A 21,562-nucleotide genomic window follows, 5' to 3' on the forward strand; every position below is an offset into this window, starting at 1 on the left:
GTACCCCAGTACACACCAATTGATTTACAGATTTATGAGTCACAAGATTTATAGGTCTTATCCTTAAAAAATTAACCCAAAATGAAACCATCAAACAGATTTTGAAAGTTTTCTTATTTTCACAAATTTAAATTATCTTGAAATATTTCGTTAGGGGGTTTCACTCCAAACCATTCCTCCAGCAATGACAACGTTTGCCAAGGATTCAACTGACACCATGGATGAGGTGACTACAATGTCAGCCAAGATTGGAACAGATGCACCAGAGATGACTACACAAGTTTTGACAACTGTAAGTCAATCATTTTTATATTTTTAATACTTTATTTTTAATAGTTATTATCATTGCCAACAAGTTTAATTTAAAATGTAGAAAAAAGCTTATTTTTTTTACATTTTAAATTATATTTTTCTAAATTCTAATTTTATATTTTAACATAAAATCTAATGACAAAAAAGTATTGATGTTTTGAGTACATGGATACATTTTCAAGATCAAGTGAACAGCAATAATTATAAAATAAAAAAATCCAAAGTAGGTAGAATTGAAAAAGTCATGCAATTAACACCTTATATAATACTGTAATTATGTTAATAGATAGGGTGTCACATAAGTAATTTTCTCCATGTTAGAGTAATTTGTTTGTATTAAACTGTTTCGCTTTTGTTTTACTCTAGCATGGAGATAATTAACATTATCACAATTTTTTGCCTCCTGCTTATAGTATTATACTGTAGGCCAAATTGTGGAAGTCATATTCCTGGAGAATCTGACATGCAAGTCTGACACGGATTTGCGATGCTTGTACTAACTAAAACGCATGTACAACTCAGTACAAACATTTACAAACTTATTGCCATACTATAAAACCAAATAGGCTTGGGCAGGTTTAAGTCACTCTTAATACGTTAATGCTTCCCAGGCGGTTTGATAAATCTTATGTCTGCCTTATTGTCTGCATAAGAATGGGAAACTATGTTAGACTAAGCCCTATTTGTGAAAATTAGTTAAAATCCTGGAGAAATACAAATTCCGGGAGAAAATGTAGAGTTTCTTGGAGAGAACCAAAATTCCTTGAGACTCAATTTTAATGGCACCAATGAAGTTTCATTGGCTCAACATACTAAGTTACAAGAAGTGTAACTACCGGTACAATTAATTCATCTTGTTGATCAAAGTAAACCCATTAAAATACCCATATATTTATATAAATTTCAATAGATAACTTTAGTATTGGAATTCAAATCGAATTTAATGTTTCTTATCAAATAGGAAATTTCAAGCTTTGAAAATTCAACCACACCACCTCCTCTACCACCCCGTTCAATCTCACCACCTCCTCCACCACCACCACCCCCACCACCACCACCAACATTTGAAATGAGGCAAAATGAGACAACAGAAGAAGTAACCACTGAAATGACAGAGATGGTAACAGATGAATTCGTAACTGAAATGATGCCAACTGTGAGTAATCAATTTCTAGACCCATTCAAGTGAGAGTCACATTGGGTCATGCGTTAATCATGATGACCACTTCTGCCAATAAAGAGGTTATGGACACAGACATAAGCTTTCTCTACTCTCTAATGAATGAGAAAGAGCAAAATTTTTCATATGTAAACTTTCATGATGCCTACTGTAGTGGTACACAAATTAAAAGTTTTACATCTTGATTTTTTGAAATTATGTTATTTATTAATGTCTTCATATAGGAAATTCCAACCTTAATTAATTCAACAACACCCACTCCACCACCTCCACCTACCCCACCCCCACCACCACCACCAACAACATTTGGAATGAAGGAGAATAAGACAGAAGAAGTAACCACTGAAACAACAGATATGGTGACAGATGAAGTTGTAACTGAAGTGATGCCAACTGTGAGTAATTATTTTGTTATTTTTTTAAAATTTCAATTACATTCAACTGCGGTATTGCCCATTACAGGATGTCTTAAAATACACAATATATTTAATGCTAGATAACATGCAATATAAAACATTATTTCCCATTAATCCATTTAAATGACAGAGTCACACTTGGACATGTGACAGTTACATTATTTAGTATCATTTTATGAATTACAATTTCAAACTAGATTTGAACTTGTCACTGAGGACGAGTTTGGTGATCCGCCGTACTTTGACCCTCAGGAGGCGCGCGCGGTGCTGATTGAAAAGTTTCATAATATGCTAAAATATGCTGTAATTAGTTTTTAAAAAAAGAATAATTTTGAGCATTTTAAAAGACTTACGCATGCGTACGCCTTGATGACCGTGAGCACTGTAATTGCACAAAGACTGACTCCTGATATGAATACAGTGTCAGGAACACAAAATATGTAACAAAACGTAATTACTAGCTTTAGTACGTGCTGTGCGCGTGGAAATGAACGTACCGTACATAAATTATGGTAAGTTTTGGAATGCTAAAAATGACCTGAAACGTTCTTTAAACTATCTGAATATTGATATTGAGAATTTTGAAATTTTAACACACGCGCATGTCACAATGTGTCCGTGTACGGTAATGGCACACGAAATTAAACATTGTCAAGTGTTTTTAAAACCGCCTGTTGGTAATGCCACACAAATTTTCCCTTCATATGACCTATATCAGTCTGATAGCGTCGAAATACAATCTGCCGCCCTCTCTGTATTGTAATTTTCTTTTTTTTTTTTACATCTTTTAAGCATGTGAGATAAATATGATTCAGAAATGATGAATGGTTAAGATGAAATGGGCTCATCAACGTTTTAAGGAAAGAAAGATGAGGGGGGTCAGAAAAAATATTTTTTCTGACCATGATGACATCATCAAAATGTAAAAAGAAGTCATATATATGAAAGAGAATTGTCTTGGCTATAACATACTCAAAGTTGGAAGACGATCGATCAAGGATAACTGAGATACGCTTAAATGCGTATTTTAAAAAATGACGTCATCGATAAAAATCAGTTTTGTTGAATTCAGATGGCAATATGATGACGTCACAATGTCCGATCAGCCATTATGATCTAAAAAATCATATCTACAACTCATGTGCTTTCAGAATATGTAATAAAAATTGGGGTCACCTTTCAAACTAAGGAGCTATAACTGATTAAAAATAGGTCTGATTTTAGCATAATTTCACTGTATAGCGGCACAAATACGCGCAAAGATACCTATGTTTGATGCGCACGTACGGTATTGCTATTGGCCAAAAGATGACCGAAAAGAATGGAAATTTGTGAAAACAATTTCAGGAACCCAAAATATGTAAAATAACGTAATCTATAGCTTTCGTACGTGCTGCGCACGTAAAAATGCGCGCGTAGTGGAAAATTTCAAAAAAATTTGAAATGCTCAAAATGGCCTAAAACGTTCTCTAATTTAGTCAAAAAGTGATTTTGAGCATTTTGAAATTTTGACGCACGTGTACGCGCGCGTAGTGAAGTGCACACGTAAAATTATGGTATGGTACATTCAACATTAACCCGACGTTAATGCTCACTTAATACAATTTCGAAATTTCAATTGGTTAGGCTGATATGATCGATAATGTAAAAACGCAAAATTGCGCGTAGATGACGTCACGCATGACTGAGCTTACTATGACTATTCCAGACCAAGCCAAATGTTCGTTGACAGCGATTGTGCGTAACTTGTGGCATTTTTTGAGATATCGTGCGAACAGAAAAGGGGAGAAAGAAAGAAGAATAAAAACTAGATTTGAACTCGTCACTGAGGACGAGTTAGGTGATCCGCCGTACTTTGACCCTCATAAAGCTCACGCGGTGCTGATTGAAAGTGTCATAATATGCTAAAATATGCTGTAATTAGTTTTTTAAAAAAGAATAATTTTGAGCATTTTGAAAGATTTACGCATGCGTACATGTACGTCTTGACGCCCGTGAGCACGGTAATAGCACAAAGAGTGACTCCTGATATGAATAATGTGTTAGGAACACAAAGTATGTAACAAACGTGATTTCCAGCTTCAGTACGTGTTGCGTGCGTCGAAATGAACGTATGGCGCGTAAATATGGAAAGTTTTGGAATGCTGAAAATGACCCGAAACGTTCTTTAAACTATCTGAATAGATAGTGATATGGAGAATTTTCAAATTTTAACAGACGCGCACGTCACGATGTGTGCGTGTACAGTAATGGCACACGAAATTAAACATTGTCAAGTGTTTTTAAAACCGCTTGTTAGTTAGTAATGCCACACAAATTTTCCCTTCATATAACCTGTAAATATCAGTCTGATAGCGTCGAAATACAGTTTGCCGCCCTCTCTCTGTTCTATCTCTTTACATCTTTTAAGAATGAGAGATAAAAGGGCTCCAAAAATTAATTCCTTTTGAACATGCTGACGTGATGAAAATGTAAAATAAAGGGACACGTCTGAAAGAGAATTGATTTAGCTATAATATACTCAAAGGTGGGAGACAATCAATCAAGATAAGCGAGATACGTTCAAACGAGTATGAAAAGTAGTAACGTCAGTTTTTTCTTAATTTAAATGGCAATATGATGACGTCACAATGTCCGATCAGCCATTATGATCTATAAAATCGTATCTACAACTCATGTGCTCTCAGAATATGTAATAAAAATTGGGGGTCACCTTTCATCCTAAGGAGTTATATTTGATTAATTATAAATAGGCATAATTATAAGCATATGCAATATTTTACGCACACGTACGCGCACGTTCAGACGCGCAAACAAAAAAGTAAGATACCTAACATTCAACCTTGACCTGAAGTATATAAGCCCATTTAATATTATTCAGAAATGATGAATGGTTAAGATATGACGTCATCAACGTTTTGAGAAAAGAAATATAAATTGTTTCTTGTTTTTTAATTCAGATGGCAATATGATGACGTCACAATGTCCGATCAGCTATTATGATACATAAAATTATATCTACAGCTCATGTGCTTTCAGAATATGTAATAAAAATTGGGGGTCACCTTTCATCCTAAGGAGTTATAACTGATTTTAAAAAAGACATGATATAAAGCATATTTTAATTTTGACGTATGCGAACGCTCGCGTTATTACGCGCGCACAAAAATATAATGTTCATAACATTTAACCATGACCTGAAGTTTATGCCCACTAAATATGATTCAGAAATCACGAATGATTAATGTGATTATGGGGTCATCAAAGCTTTGACGAAAGAAAGATGAGGGGATAAGCAAAACCCTATATTTTAAACAATGATGACGTCATCGAAATGTAAAAAAGTGTCACATATAGGAAAGAAAATTGCCTCAGCTATAACATACTCAAAGTTGGAAGACAATCGACCAAGAATAAGCGAGATACGCTCAAATGCGCATTTTTTTAAATGACGTCATCGATAATACTCAGTTTGTTGAATTCAGATGGCAATATGATGACGTCATAATATCCGATCAGCCATTATGACCTATAAAATCATATGTACAACTCATGTGCTTTCAGAATATGTAATAAAAATTGGGGGTCACCTTTCATCCTGAGGAACTATAACTAATTAAAAATAGGTACAATTTTGACTCATTTTGACTGAAAATAGACAACAACGCGCAAATTACTCAAAAAGAATGCAAATATGTCATTACAGTGTAAGAAACTCAAAATATGTCAAAAATTGTAATTTGAATCATCTGCACGAGCTGCGAGCGCGAAAATGCGTGCGCGACCTAAACATTTGTGAAAAAGTTGAAATGCTCAGAATCAGCTGAAACGTACACAAAACGTGATTTTGAGCAAATATAATTTTTAGCGCACGCGTACGTGTGCGTAATGAGCTGTAATTCGGACAGTACTGCGCATATGGATAGTACTTGACATGAAGTATACCTGTGTGAAGTTTCAACAAAAGAGGCCTAACGATGGTTAAGTTATGATCAATCAAAAAATTTGCTATGTAAAACGCAAAATTGTGCGTAGATGAAGTCACGCGTGACTGATCACACTCAAAAGCTTATTGTATCGATTCCACCCCAAGACTAATGATTGTTGAACATATCATGTTGATCGGTTGAAGCAATCTTGAGATATCGTGGTCACAAAATTTGGAAGAAAGAAAGAAGAAAAAGAAAGAAAAAAAAAGAAAGAAAGATTCTGACAATAATAAGAGGTGATCCGCTAATGTTAGCGGATCACCAAAAAGAAGATAAGATGATGATGATGATCCTGACAATAACAAGAGGTGATCCGCACTAGATGCGGATCACCAAATAGGACTAAACACCATTACACACAAGACCAGAGTATATTCACAATTTGCATTTGGCCTGCTCTTTAATAAAAGTGTTAGAACAATAAAAAAGATTAGCATAGTAGGATGTACAACACAGGAGGGCGGCCCGCGGGCCGCATGCAACCCGACAGCGATTTTTTTTGTGGCCCGCTAATATGAAGTAAAAACCCTATGTGTGTGGCCTGCCAAGCAACATTGGCTAGAAAACACCTTGTTTTTTACGGCCTGACACCGATCACATGTAAAAAGTAATATTAAAACCGGGAATAAAGTGGTGTAAAAGCAGTGCTTGGAGGTTTTTAGAAGCGCACTGGAGAGATCAAAGTTTGGGTGCAGCCCTCTGTGTTAAATCAGAAATTCACTTTGGCCCTCTAACCGATTTTTATGCCCACCCCTGATGTAGAACAAGTACTGTAGAACATTAGATTTTATGAATTATTTTTTTTTGTTTATAGGAAATTCCAATCACAGATAATTCAACAAGACCCACTCCACCACCTCCACCAACACCACCCCCACCACCACCACCTACAACTTTTGGAATGAGACAGAATGAGACAACAGAAGAAGTAACTACTGAACCAATGGATATGGTAACAGATGAAGTTGTAACTGAAGTGATGCCAACTGTGAGTGATCAATTCATAACTAAATTTTTAAGTACAGTCACATCGTATCATGTGACAGTGATTCAGTATCGTGTTATCATAGTCATTTATTTTGCCTTCAGCAAATTAACAAATAATACATACAGAAAAGACTACTTAGCACGATATTTCAAAAGAAAAACGTGACTTTTGCTGTCTAAAATAGGTTGAAGTCAAAAACCACAAATAATTAACACTTTAGATATTGAGCATGTCTTGTATATTTTTAAAATATTTACACTACATTATGCATATTGCAAGCGGAATCTTTGTATGTGGACATTTATTTGATGAAGCAACAGAATTATTGTACAGGTTATGGAGTACTTTAGTTACCCATGTAAACTTGTGGGTGAAGATACAAGGTCTTACCAAAGACAAAATTGAAATGGATAGAGTGGATTTTGAGTTCCAATTTTTAGGTCTATCCACAAACCATAACTTCTGTGTCAATCTCTCTCCACAATTAGGTTGTGTTTGAGTTTAATAACCTGCCTCTTGGAATAATAGAGTTGTGTCCCTTTTCAAATAGGAAATTCCAACATCAGATAATTCAACAAGACCTACTCCACCACCTCCTCCGACACCACCCCCACCACCACCACTCACAACATTTGGAATGAAGGAGAATGAAACAGAAGAAGTAACCACTGAAACAACAGAGATGGTGACAGATGAAGTTGTAACTGAAGTGATGCCAACTGTGAGAAATCAATTCATAACTAAATTTTTAAGTACAGTCACATCGTATCATGTGACAGTGATTCAGTACCGTGTTATCATAGTCATTTATTTTGCCTTCAGCAAATTAACAAATAATACATACAGAAAAGACTTCTTAGCAGGATATTTCAAAAGAAAAAAGTGACTTTTGCTGTCTAGGTTTAAGTCAAAAACCACAAATAATTAACACTTTAGATAGTGAGCATGTCTTGTGTATTTTTAAAATATTTACACTACATTATGCATATTGCAAGCGGAATCTTTGTATGTGGACATTTATTTGATGAAGCAACAGAATTATTGTACAGGTTATGGAGTACTTTAGTTACCAATGTAAACTTGTGGGTGAAAATACCAGGTCTTACCAAAGAAAATATTGAAATGGATAGAGTGGATTTTGAGTTCCAATTTTTAGGTCTATCCACAAACCATAACTTCAGTGTCAATCTTTCTCAAATTAGGTTGTGTTTGAGTTTTAATAACCTGCCTCTTGGAATAATAGAGTTGTGTCCCTTTTCAAATAGGAAATTCCAACATCAGATAATTCAACAAGACCTACTCTACCACCACCTCCTCCTCCAACACCACCCCCACCACCACCACCACCCACAACATTTGGAATGAAGGAGAATGAAACAGAAGAAGTAACCACTGAAACAACAGAGATGGTGACAGATGAATTTGTAACTAAAGTGATGCCAACTGTGAGTTACAATCAATTCATAACTAATTTTTTAAAATCCCACATCACAACTTCTGTGTGTCTTTCAAACTAGGTTGTGTTTGAGTATAATAAAGTGCCTCTTGAAATAATATTAGACTTGTCTCTTTTCAAATAGGAAATTCCCACATCAGATAATTCAACAAGACCTACTCCACCACCTCCTCCTCCTCCGACACTACCTCCACCACCACCACTCACAACATTTGGAATGAAGGAGAATGAAACAGAAGAAGTAACCACTGAAACAACTGAGACGGTGACAGATGAAGTTGTAACTAAAGTGATGCCAACTGTGAGTTACAATCAATTCATAACTAAATTTTTAAATCCCACATCACAACTTCTGTGTGTCTTTCAAAGTAGGTCGTGTTTGAGTATACTAAAGTGCCTCATAAAATAATATTAGACTTGTGTCTCTTTTCAAATAGGAAATTCCAACATCAGATAATTCAACAAGACCTACTCCTCCACCTCCCCCTCCACCGACACCACCTCCACCACCACAACCAACAACGTTTGAAATGAAGGAAAATGAGACTGAAGAAGTAACCACTGAACCAACAAAGATGGTGACAGATGAAGTTGTAACTGAAGTTATGCCAACTGTGAGTAATCAAATCTTAGTTAAACAATCAAGTGACAATATACACTGGGTCATGTGAGAGTCACACGATTCAATATCATGTAACACAAACATTTGAATTTGCCTCTTGGATAATGGAGTTAATCAATCAAGTTACAATACATATTGGGTCATGTGGCAGTCACATGATGTGGTAACATTTATGTACCATAATTATCATTTTGAATTACGTGCCTTTTGGATAATGGAGTTGAGTCTGTATTTTCATATAGGAAATTCCAACCGTAGATAATTCAACAAGACCCACTCCACCACCTCCTCCTCCACCAACACCGCCTCCACCACCACCACCAACAACGTTTGAAATGAAGGAAAATGAGACTGAAGAAGTAACCACTGAACCAACAGAGATGGTGACAGATAAAGTTGTAACTGAAGTTATGCCAACGGTAAGTAATCAACTCTTAGTAAAACAATCATGTGACAATACATACTGGGTTTGTGTTAGTCACATGATTCCAATATCATATGTACCATAATCATTTAAACTTGCCTCTTGGTTAATGGAGTTGTGTCTGTATCTTCATATAGGAAATTCCAACCGTAGATAATTCAACAACTTCCACTCCACCACCTCCCCCTCCACCGACACCACCTCCCCCACCACGACCAACAACGTTTGGAATGAAAAAGAATGATACAGAAGAAGTAACCACTGAAACAACGGATGCGATAACAGATGAAGTTGTAACTGAAGTGCTGCCAACTGTGAGTAACCGATTCTTCTGTAGAAAACAATCAAATAAAAGCCACACTGGGTCATGCAACAGTCATATGATTCAATATCATTTATGTACCATAATCATTATTTCGAATAACTTGCCCCTTGAATAATGGAGTTGTGTCTGTATCTTTATATAGGAAATTCCAACCTTAGATAATTCGACGAAACTTACTCCACCACCTCCAACCCCCCCACCACCACCAACAACGTTTGGAATGAGGCAAAATGAGACAGAAGAAGTAACTACTGAAACGACAGCGGTGGTGACAGATGAAGTTGTATCTAAATTGATGCCAACTGTGAGTAATCAAATCCTATTTAAACAATCAAATATAGTCAGCGACTGGGTCATGTGACAGTCGTATTATTCAATATCATTTATGTTCCATAATCATTATTTTTAGTAACTTGCCTCTTGGATAATAGAGTTGTGTCTGTACCTTTATATAGGAAATTCCAACCATAGATAATTCAACAACATCCACTCCACCACCTCCCCCTCCACCGACACTGCCTCCACCACCACCAACAACGTTTGAAATGAAGGAGAATGAGACAGAAGAAGTAACCACTGAATTGACAGAGATGGTGACAGATGAAGTTGTAACTGAAATGATGCCAACTGTGAGTATCAAATCCTACTTAAACAAACAAGTGAAAATACATAGTGGGTCATGTCGCAGACACATGATTCAATATCATTTGTGGACCATAATTAATATTTTGAATAACTTGACTCTTGGATAATAAAGTCGTGCCTCTATCTTGAAATAGGAAATTCCAAGCTCAGATAATTCAACAGCAACCACTCCACCACCTCCTCCTACACCACCCCCACCACCACCACCAACAACGTTTGGAATTAAGGAGAATGATACAACAGAAGAAGTAACTACTGAAACAACAGATATGGTGACAGATGAAGTTGTAACTAAAGTGATGTCAACTGTGAGTAACCAATTTCTAGTAACAGTCAAGAAAGAGTCACATTTGGTCACATGACTTAATATCATCTATGTATCATAATCCTTCCTTGCCTCTTTTTGCGGAAATGTACCATGATCAGTATCTTAAATAACCTGCTCCTGGGATGTTAGAGTCGTGTCTTTTTCTTGAGAATAAAATTTCGAGACTCACATTATTCAACCAGGGGTGGCGCCAGCGGGAGTGCTGGGGTCCCACATACCCCATCAGGGAGTGCTAGCCCCCCCTCCCCCCGTCAGGGAGAAAAAGCACAATTCATCGGGGAGAAAAAAAAATTATATATATTTTCTACATATCAGTAGACTCTAAAATGGATTAAAATCAGCCTTTGAAACCCCTAAATTGTTAAAATTTTCGGGGGCTTTGCCCCCTGGACCACTTTCGATACCTTTTACTCGAAGCTCGACCACGCCCACATTGCTTTCGTCGGGGAAATCTGACCCCTCGTCTGTGAGTCAAATCAAGGTCTATCACAATTATGAATTCTTACTCAATTTTTTTTTACAGGTTATACCAATTTCTAAGACTTCTAAAACACTTCCTCCTCCTCCACCATCATCTCCTCCACCTCCATCGACAACATTTGGAATTCAGCAGAATGTAACAGAGGAACTAGTGACTGAAAATGTAACAGAGATGGAAAAGCTTGCAACTGAAGCTACTTCTGTAAGAAATGTTTTTACAATTTTTTAATCACTACTTTAAAAACTTTTGAAAGTTTTAAAATGCATTAATAAACTTTTTTGAAAAGTTTTAAAGTATATTTTACTCTTTTTGTTGCTTTGCAGATGTACTCTTCTGTTGAGAGAACAACTTCACCAGAAGTCGACCAAGTGACACAATCTGTGCCAATGAATCCCTCAACTGTTGTTCCACCAGTTGTAACTACAGCTGCTGCTGCGCCAGTTGATCCATGTCTGAGCAATCCTTGCTTAAATAGCGCCACATGTGCTTCTACCGATGACAGGTTCTTTTGCATCTGCACAGATGGATTTACTGGACCACTATGTGAAAGAAGTATGTAGTTTCCATGATTAAGATTAATCAATTTGTCTTTTGAAGTATTTGATCATATAGAAGAATGGTTGAAAAATGTTTGTTGTAACATATCAAGGGACATGATTCAGAATATTAAGAAAAAGAAGGCACAATGGTGGCTTGACTGCAGTTTTTGAATCAATTGTACAACTGGCATAACTGACATATAATGGATGTGCCTTCCTTCAGTATATCTGCTGTTACAAAAAAATAAATGTCTTTATATTGTTTGAAATTCAAACAATAAAACAGTAGGGCCTATTTAACTATTTTATAGTTAGTAATAACAACAGTTCTTGATGCAGAGTTAATTATTTAGTTTCATGAAGTTATTAATGAATTTTATGTTTCATTTTTTAGTGTCTGATCCTTGCAACATGCCAGGAATGGCAACCCATGCATGAATGGTGGTGCTTGTCTAAGCAATGAAAACACAGCTTTTTGTGTATGTCCACTTGACGACAGAAATATGTTTGATTGTATTAAAGTAAATAATCTAGTATAGCCCCCAGATCGGACAACCCCATGCCACTCCTAAAATTCTGCCACAGCCTTCCAGTTAATAAGACAAGTTCTCCTTCAATCCAAGAATAATAAAGACGGAAATTTTGTACCAAACCACCTATAGAAAATACCAGGACTTTAAAAGATCAGTACACCCAATGAAATAACATGATACTGCATGACTAAAATTAACATGTATGACAACCAACATCCCTGTCCACTATACTCTATTTGAGAGACCTTGACCACTCACCTCTCCTGGATGTGGTTACTCTTGCTTCAAACAATATATTCCATGTTACTTTTTTCCTGATTGCAAGTGATTCTTCTTTCTATTTTTTGGGTGTTGTAAACTGTATTTTTACATAATATTTTTCTTATATTTGCAATATTCTTAAAATTAAAAAAAAAAAAAATGGCAGTCTTGAATTCTGTTTATATTTTCCCCCCTAATATCAGGCCTGCAAAAAAAAATTTTTGTGCCTCCCACAATGAATTTTTTTCTCCAAAAATGGCTCTGGGACATTCATGATGCCTCTGACTGCCAGTCACGCGGTCACTTTTTCCAGCACTGCTTACTATACTGGTATACAAGTCTATTGTCACTCACAGTGTGGCTATTATCAGTTATCTAACTAAACTGTGCAAGCTCTCATTTTGATAGAGGACTTTATAATTAATATTTTTTTTTATTCTTTGTACATATAGTTGCACCTTGCGCATCTAATCCTTGCCTGTCAGGAGGAAACTGTGTAGCAGATGAGAATGGCTTCACCTGTATATGTCCACCTGGTTTTACAGGTGACCTTTGTCAAACAGGTATGAGCCTTCATGTGATCTGCAATAGTGGAAACCCACAGTTCAAAGATAAAATAGGTCACTTTAAAAAAATACTTCCAATCAAATTTTAATTATTGAAACTACAGAAACTGCATACTAAATCATTGGATGTCTAATAGTAACCCCACTAATTTACTGTTAAAGTATTTGGTCTTAATATTATACAATACATTTTAAGGTGGGTTATTATTAGAGCACGAGTCACTAAGAGTAGAGTACTGGGTTCCTATTTGAAGTTTTACAGTATGTACAGAACAGGGGGTTGTATTAATAGACCTTATCATTTATACTCTACATTTATTTCTCATTTATTTCATATTCCTCATTCATTTACTTTAAATGTATTACAACAAAAACTGTAGAGATATTTAAATCAAAAGCATGCAAACATTCTTTATGATAACAATGTCAAATTATTTCCTCCATGGTCAAACAACCCTGGAGGCCTTATCTAATGATGACTTAATTGATTGTAAACACCTTTATCTTAATCTTGTAGTGATAAGAGTAAGGAGTAAAGTAGATTTTAATTGCTCTTAATTAGTGACATAAACTAAAGTATGACTTACCATGGAGGAATGGACTTACTAGAGATATAAAGGAAAACCAAGCTGTAGATAGTACTAAAAGTTTTTGTGATTTTTTTCAAGCTTTGGTCACACTGCTGCTTTATTTCCCTATTACAAAGGATATATATTGTTGTAAGTGTTTTATTGGATGTGTTGACTCAGACTACAGTAAGCCACCTTCTTATTTTATTTATAATGTAGTATCACCATGTGAAAGTAACCCGTGCAAGAATGGCGCGCAGTGCACATTTGATTCGTCCACGTTTATCTGCACCTGTGGACTAGGCTGGATGGGACCCACCTGTGAAACTCGTAAGTCTGCTATTAAATCATATTTTTAATTACTTTTGTACCACTTTTTTTAATAGCTTTCACAGAAGATTAATTTTTCTATTTGAACCATGTTTACAGAGAGTGACACTTGCAGCCAAGATGATACATAGACCCACTTCATTGTTATTTACTTTTATTTTTTATATACCTAGTGATGTTACCAAAAAAAAACAAAAAAAAACAACATAATAACGATAACATCAAAATAGAAATAGTATAAATATAGTAGAAATTTCCTAAGCACCACATCTTTGACAATGAATACTGAGAATTGCTAGTTATCCCTAATTTTGTTTTTGTATACAGCGGCAAATGCTTGTGCTCCAATGGTGTGTATGAATGGTGGTGTATGTGATGACAGACAATTCTATGCAGTCTGCATCTGTCCAGCTGGGTATTCAGGTGCCACCTGTGAGATAAGTAAGCGATGTTATCAAGGCTGCTTGGTCTTTTGAGTTTAATTTTACCATTCCACCTGGTTTACCAGTACCACCTGGCATATATTGTGGCTACCTGGTTTAGTCATGGTTTAGTTAGTGCTACCTCCTGCTGAATTTACTAGTGCCACATGGTATTACCATTACTACATGGTAATAGTCCTAATTCGCTTTTACTGTACAATCACAGACCCTATATGTGCAATCTTTACCAGCGCCACCTGGTTTGATCAGTACCACCTGGTATTAGTCACAGTCGAAGCTAGGTGACCTAGCTTTACAAATACCACTTTTTTATTTATCACTGTCACTTAGGTTTACCAGAGCCAAATAGATAACGAGTTCATAGTCTGTACAATATTAGCAGCTATTAAAAGTCTGCAAGCGATTCTAAATGGTGTACAAAAATATTAAATTTTGTTTTGTTATTTGTTATGATGATTCAATAAAGTATCAAAATATTGAATCTTAGCACAATTTCACGTCTTTCCTTGCTATGAGTATGCATTATACTTTGTTTTGTTCTCTTGTACAGTGGCCATGCCATGCGCTAGTGATCCTTGCTTAAATGGTGCCACCTGCTTGGAAGAAGGAGATGAGTTCAGGTGTGAGTGTAGCGGTGGGTTTAAAGGGCCAACCTGTGCACAAGGTGAGAACATCATCAACATCACCATCTTCATTATTATCATCATCATTTCATCATTTAATGTCACTTATGTACTACTACCACCACTTATCTACTACCACCATCATTATCAATATCATTCTCTCCATTATCACTGTCATCACCATCATCATAGTAATTATTGTTGTCATTGCAATCATCATAGTTGTGTACAGTATTATTACCATTATCATTATCTTCAATAATTTTTTATCTCTGTTGTTTTATTTATGAATACTACTTGAATTTTCCATCTTGTTCTCATTTCTTCATTTTTTTTTTCTAATATCCCAGTAGTTATGAAATTAATATATATTTTAACTTTTTGACCTGTGTAGTGGCTGCTTGCTTTAGCAATCCATGCCAAAATGGCGGCGAGTGTATTGAGACAGGCGAGGAATACTCCTGTTTGTGCCCTGCATCATGGAGTGGACAAGATTGCTCTATGCGTAAGTTCAAACATATTCCAAAATTTCATCCGTAATACCTAACTTCATACATCACTAATATTACCCTCAGTAATCATGAAATGATTTTTTTTTTTTATATTTCAGAAAATGATCTTTGTGCACTAAACCCTTGTCGGAATGGTGGGATATGTAATAATCGTGGCACATTTGTGTTTTGCACCTGCCCTGCGGAGTTTAGTGGAATTGATTGCGGAACAAGTAAGTATTGGCGACCATTTTAACAAATGTTTAACCTAAGTGAAAATATTTTGTGCTGAGCTTTTTTTCTGCATTTTTTCTGTCAAAAGTACATAAGATTATGCAGAGAAAACAAAACACAATAATTCGCAGTTGAATATCATAATCTTGCTGTCATTTTATAACTTTAATTGTTAATCCAATTTAAAATTAATCTTTTCAGGAATCACACCAACAGAAGCATTAATTCCAGAACAGCCAACTACTCAAGCTTCACTTAGCTCTGTATCGATGGCACCCCAAACTGAAGCAGGACAGGGAACTATCAAGCCAAGTGTTACAGCTGCTACTCCAGCTGTTGGTATTGTGTCTACACCTAGTGCTACAGACCCAAGTAAGTTGTTACTAACAGGCCTGGTGACTGGCTGTGTACAAAACGTGCTTAATGCACATGTACTCCAGACCTACATACTATGTATAGAATCATGATGGAATAGAAAACCTTGCTGTGTTAAATCTGAATGAGAACATAGTAGACAAACTGCACTTTACAGTCTAATAAATTTTATTGATCCACGATACACAAGCTTTTGACCAGACAGTGATCTTCATCAGGTGAATTGAAAAATAGGATCAAAGTAAGAGGATGGATAATCTATACTATGAAGTTAAATCTGATCTGTGTGGTCTGAAATTTGTGTATCAATAAAAACATTTTATAGTCTGCAAAGTGCTGATTGCCTTCTTTTGACTGTTTTTGTATAGAATGTGAGAATTATCTTTCACTACAGTGTAATTCAGTATTTTTTTTTTTTTTTGAAATATAAAACCTTAGCACAAAATAAAAAAAATAATAATATTAATAATAACATTCAGTTAATAATAATAGTAATAATAATAATAGAAAAAAAATTAGTAATAATAGTAATAGCACAGTAAAAATAATAATAATAATAATAATAATAATAATAATAATAATAGTAAGTAGGAATAATAGTAATAATAATAATAGTATTAAATAATATTTGTTTCATATCTCAGTTGAACCAAGCAACTTTACTCTCGGTGAAAATCCTGGGAGTGACAGCGTCACAATGCGATGGGCTCTTGAGCCAGGTGATAATACTACCGCCATACAAGTAGATGTCCATGAAGTGACTCCATCGCGTCGTCGTAGGAGGCAGGAAAACGAGTACTGGATCAGCTCACCATTATTGCCTGCAAATGTGACTACATACAGCTTGAAGAATTTAAAACCTGACACAGTTTACATCACACGTCTCGTTTTATATGATGCACAAATGAACAAACACTACAGCAAGCAAGTTCCATTCAAAACAGCAGGTAAAAAATGATGATCTGTTTAACTGATTATTTTCACATTATGGTGAATAATGATGAAGTAATAAATGATTAGGCCTATAATTGTGTATAATGAGGTTTTCCATCCCAAAACCAGTGTACTGTCGCTAAATGTTAAACTGAGTAATTAGCATTAGAATGTGGCAGTATTGTGTACTTTAGTACTGAGAAGCCGTTATAATTTTTCATGGAGAATATGAACAAATTAAAAAGTCAATTTTCTTGTTTTGGTCACTGATGCTGGTTTTGGCATGGCAAGCCCCAAATAGATAAGCAAAAATATGAATATGAAGATTAAAGAGTACATTATAATGGGCATCATCACTGTGCTTGTTTTCCTTAATAGTGGCACCCGAGGTAAATGCTGCAGTCGATAATCTAGATTCAGGAACAAGCTCAGAATCTAGCGATATCCTGTTTTACTCCATGATAGCTCTTGCGTTGGTCATCTTAGTCGTCTTTGTTGCCGCCGTTGTTTTTATGACTGTATGTACTGCCAACAACTCTTCATCATACAATCCAGATATAGACAGGTCCCGTCAGAAGTCAGGAAAATTAGTAAGAATATTTTTATTATGTGATGTTCTCATCTAACCAAATATTGAAACTCTTTTTATATTGTACTAGCTTTATAGTGGTAATTAGGCTAATAATTGAATTTTAGAATGCCAGTGTGGGCAAATACAAAGTTATACATGATGCAGTGAACAGTTACACAATATGGTAACAACAACCACTCTATATGTATTGTAAGTCTACACCTCTGCATAAGGATTACACATGTATAAGTCTTTAACTTATGTAAGTCTAAACCTGTTTAAGTGTTACATCTGTGCAGAAATGTGCTTAAAAATGGGTTTAATTATTACTGATGATATTCATCCACTATATTCATTTTAATAGATCAGGCAGGATTTGCCAACCTAGTGTGAAAACAAATAGATGCAAAAACTCATTTTTGCCATATCCCGTCATCTACATAACAAATTATTCACCAGATAGTCTCACCTCTTTTTTCACACCTGTGCAAGTTAACATATGTAGTTCTACACATGTACAGGTCTACACCTATGCAGGTCTACACCTATGCAGGTCTGTACCTGTGCAGGTCTACACCTATACAGGTCTACACCTACTGTACGCAGGTCTATGCAGGCCTACACCTATGCAGGTCTACAGCTGTTCAGGTCTACACCTTTACAGGTCTACACCTACTGTACGCAGGTCTACACCTGTGAAGGTCTACCCCTGTGCAGGTCTACACCTGTGAAGGTCTACCCCTGTGCAGGTCTACACCTATGCAGGTCTACAGCTGTTCAGGTCTACACCTTTACAGGTCTACACCTACTGTACACAGGTCTACACCTATGCAGGTCTACACCTATGCAGGTCTACAGCTGTTCAGGTCTACACCTTTACAGGTCTACACCTACTGTACACAGGTCTACACCTATGCAGGTCTACACCTGCAGGTCTACACCTATGCAGGTCTACAGCTGTTCAGGTCTACACCTTTACAGGTCTACACCTACTGTATGCATTTCTACACCTACTGTACGCAGGTCTACACCTATGCAGGTCTACACCTATGCAGGTCTACAGCTGTTCAGGTCTACACCTTTACAGGTCTACACCTACTGTATGCATTTCTACACCTACTGTACGCAGGTCTACACCTATGCAGGTATACACCTATGCAGGTCTACACATATGCAGGTCTACACCTATGCAGGTCTACAGCTGTTCAGGTCTACACCTATACAGGTCTACACCTACTGTACGCAGGTCTACACCTATGTAGGTCTACAGCTGTTCAGGTCTACACCTTTACAGGTCTACCCCTGTGCAGGTCTACACCTTTGCAGGTCTACACCTGTGCCGGTCTGCGCCTGTGCCGGTCTGCGCCTGTGCCAATCTGCGCCTGTGCCGGTCTGCGCCTGTGCCGGTCTGCGTCTGTGCCGGTCTGCGCCAGTGCCATTCTGCCTGTGCGGGTCTACGCCTGTGCGGTTCGGGTCTACAACTGTGCGGGTCTACACCTGTGCAGGTCTACACCTGTGCAGGTCTACACCTGTACAGGTTAAGTGTTGGTCAACACCTTTGCAGGGTAAACCTCTGCACAACAATTTATTAATGTTAATGTATTCGATTTTACTTCTAGATTATGTTATTGGACAGCTAATGTTAAAGTTGATTTGTCTTTTAGGTGGACATTTCATACGATATTGAAGCCAGCATCGAGACAGTTGAGGTACAACAGATGGCTGTTGAGCCAGATGTTTGGGAGATTCCTAATGGAAAGCTGACCGTGGAAAACGTAAAGGAGTACGGATCATTTACAGAAGTTTGTTACGGCACTTTGGAGACACGAGGCCATGCCAGACCAGTGTTTGTTAAAAAGCTTAGAGGTAACATCCTTAAATGTTTTCTAATGTTGGACAAACAATCACAGCTAAGGGTGTGATTAAATTAAAAGGAAGAGCTTTTTAGATAAATTCCCCTTTCTTTTATGTTATATGTCATTACAATATTCATAATTTTTAAAAAGTACTTATTTTTTACTTTACTTAAGATTTACTTTTCCAGTAGTAGTTATTCTACTTTCATATGGAATTGAAACAAAAAATCATCTCATAGAATTGGAGTCTGGTTTCCATAAAGTAGCTACATGCTATCACTGACAGTTGTTGGTAACTCTCAGTAGTGATTGTATGGGAACCAGAATTTACTTTACAGATGACAGATCTTTATTATGACTAGGAAAATTTCATTCATCAGATTCCTTCTCAGAAGTTGATGTGAAGAAGTTGATGGCTGAACTGGAGATTGTGAGTCATGTTGCATACCACCAGAATATTGTGAATCTAATCGGTGCTATTACTCAAGGTAAAACAACAAATATCAGTAATAATTTATTGATGTATATAAACAAATAAAAACAATCCATTCTGCACTAGAAAATGGGCTGCCACAAATATGTTTTAGGGTCACTAGGTCTTTTTAAATTATATCATTTTTCTGAAAGTTGCTGTAATAAGAGTGCTTTTCACATGCTTTTCTCATGGCAGGTATCATTTTAAATATTGTCCGATGTGCAGTAGCCATCAAAATACACGGAGGACCTTATTACTTTTATTATTACAACATTTTAGGAGAAAATAAAATACAAAGTAAATTTCCAAGTTGGTCCAAGAGGAATTTGCCACCTGGACCCCACCCCCTTACCTCAGCATAATAGTGTGTAACCACATCTTGGAAGTGGGTCATGATTAAATACCTGGGTGATAATTGCTTGGGTGTCAGCCAAAATGTCCCTCTGATGAACCTCTGATCAAAACAATACAGAATTTTGAATTCATAGTGGTACTGTGTCATGTCTTGTGTTACAGATCAGATAAAGCTAGTATTTGAGTACTGTGAGCTAGGTCGTTTGAATGAATGGTTGGTGTCACTACGGGAAACTCATCAGCCCCTTGCAGTTCATGCACCTGGATTTGACCCATTGTCTCCTATAATGCCTCACACTCTGAAAATTGCATCAGATATTGGCAAGGGAATGGCACACTTAGCTTCTATGAAGGTTTGTAATTTTTATTTTATATACACAAAATTATGAAAATAATAGTATAATAATAATTATGTAATAATGATAAGGAATAATATTGATGATTATCATAATGTTCATGACGATAATATAAAATCCAAGTTTGTATTTGTCAATAAATATCTGTTTTAAAAGCAAATGAACACCCATAATGTATTTAATTACCTCCGCCAACGGAGTTGGCAGGAGGTTATGTTTTCGCCTGGTATTTAGCTATTTATTTGTCTGTCAGCATATTTGTTGTGAACAGGCTACTTACAGCCCATAGTTTTTATCAGAAATTCATCAAACTTGGCCACAATGTTCCTTTACCTAAGATCTAGAGCTAATTAAATTTTGAAGGGTCAGGGTCAAAGGTTAAGGTCACAATCAATGAAAAACTATTTTTTTATTTATTTATCTACAGCCCATAGTTTAAATCACAAACTTGTCAAACTTTGTCACAATGTTCCATGACCAAAGATCTCCAAGTATTTGAATGTTGAAGGGTACGGTTTAAAGGTTCAAGGCCACAATCAACAGAAAACGTTTTTTTGAAACAGTTTTTATCAGAAATTTGGCCACAATGTTCTTTACCAAAGATCTGGAAGTGTAAACAAACATGATCCCAAGTAGTCTACTTGTTTTGTTTTTTTTGTTTGTTTTTGTTTTTCTTTCATTATGTTTTTGTATGGGGACAATATGCAGGGAAAATTTATACTGAGGAGAATTATGATGTGGGCTGAGGTATGCACTCTCCAAGTGCCCTCTAGTGTACTTTCAAAATGTTTCATTATTTTTATTGTTTTATATCTTTTTATTCACTTTAAAATTCTTGCTAAACCTTCTTTTATTGTTGAACTTCATTCAGTCTTCATTACTTCTAT

General features: G+C 36.1%; 1 protein-coding gene across 1 annotated transcript in view; it reads left to right on the forward strand.

Moving 5' to 3' along the window:
- LOC117120526 overlaps window positions 1-21,562 on the forward strand; it is a 78,898-nt gene that overhangs the window by 42,868 nt on the left and 14,468 nt on the right. The window contains exons 16-42 of the mRNA XM_033265538.1: window positions 155-292; window positions 1,274-1,468; window positions 1,717-1,887; window positions 6,712-6,885; window positions 7,436-7,606; window positions 8,151-8,330; window positions 8,466-8,642; window positions 8,779-8,955; window positions 9,206-9,382; window positions 9,525-9,701; window positions 9,855-10,016; window positions 10,168-10,341; window positions 10,492-10,665; window positions 11,209-11,367; window positions 11,490-11,718; window positions 12,952-13,062; window positions 13,854-13,964; window positions 14,292-14,405; window positions 14,958-15,071; window positions 15,425-15,535; window positions 15,641-15,754; window positions 15,957-16,127; window positions 16,775-17,077; window positions 17,442-17,653; window positions 19,299-19,500; window positions 19,871-19,978; window positions 20,482-20,672. Of these exons, the coding sequence (XP_033121429.1) occupies window positions 155-292; window positions 1,274-1,468; window positions 1,717-1,887; window positions 6,712-6,885; window positions 7,436-7,606; window positions 8,151-8,330; window positions 8,466-8,642; window positions 8,779-8,955; window positions 9,206-9,382; window positions 9,525-9,701; window positions 9,855-10,016; window positions 10,168-10,341; window positions 10,492-10,665; window positions 11,209-11,367; window positions 11,490-11,718; window positions 12,952-13,062; window positions 13,854-13,964; window positions 14,292-14,405; window positions 14,958-15,071; window positions 15,425-15,535; window positions 15,641-15,754; window positions 15,957-16,127; window positions 16,775-17,077; window positions 17,442-17,653; window positions 19,299-19,500; window positions 19,871-19,978; window positions 20,482-20,672 (4,497 nt within the window). The remainder of the gene's footprint in view (window positions 1-154; window positions 293-1,273; window positions 1,469-1,716; window positions 1,888-6,711; window positions 6,886-7,435; window positions 7,607-8,150; window positions 8,331-8,465; window positions 8,643-8,778; window positions 8,956-9,205; window positions 9,383-9,524; window positions 9,702-9,854; window positions 10,017-10,167; window positions 10,342-10,491; window positions 10,666-11,208; window positions 11,368-11,489; window positions 11,719-12,951; window positions 13,063-13,853; window positions 13,965-14,291; window positions 14,406-14,957; window positions 15,072-15,424; window positions 15,536-15,640; window positions 15,755-15,956; window positions 16,128-16,774; window positions 17,078-17,441; window positions 17,654-19,298; window positions 19,501-19,870; window positions 19,979-20,481; window positions 20,673-21,562) is intronic.

The sequence above is a fragment of the Anneissia japonica genome, unplaced genomic scaffold, assembly GCF_011630105.1.
Source record: "Anneissia japonica isolate Jap-2015-1 unplaced genomic scaffold, ASM1163010v1 scaffold287917_len653891_cov171, whole genome shotgun sequence".
Classification (NCBI taxonomy): Eukaryota; Metazoa; Echinodermata; class Crinoidea; order Comatulida; family Comatulidae; genus Anneissia; species Anneissia japonica.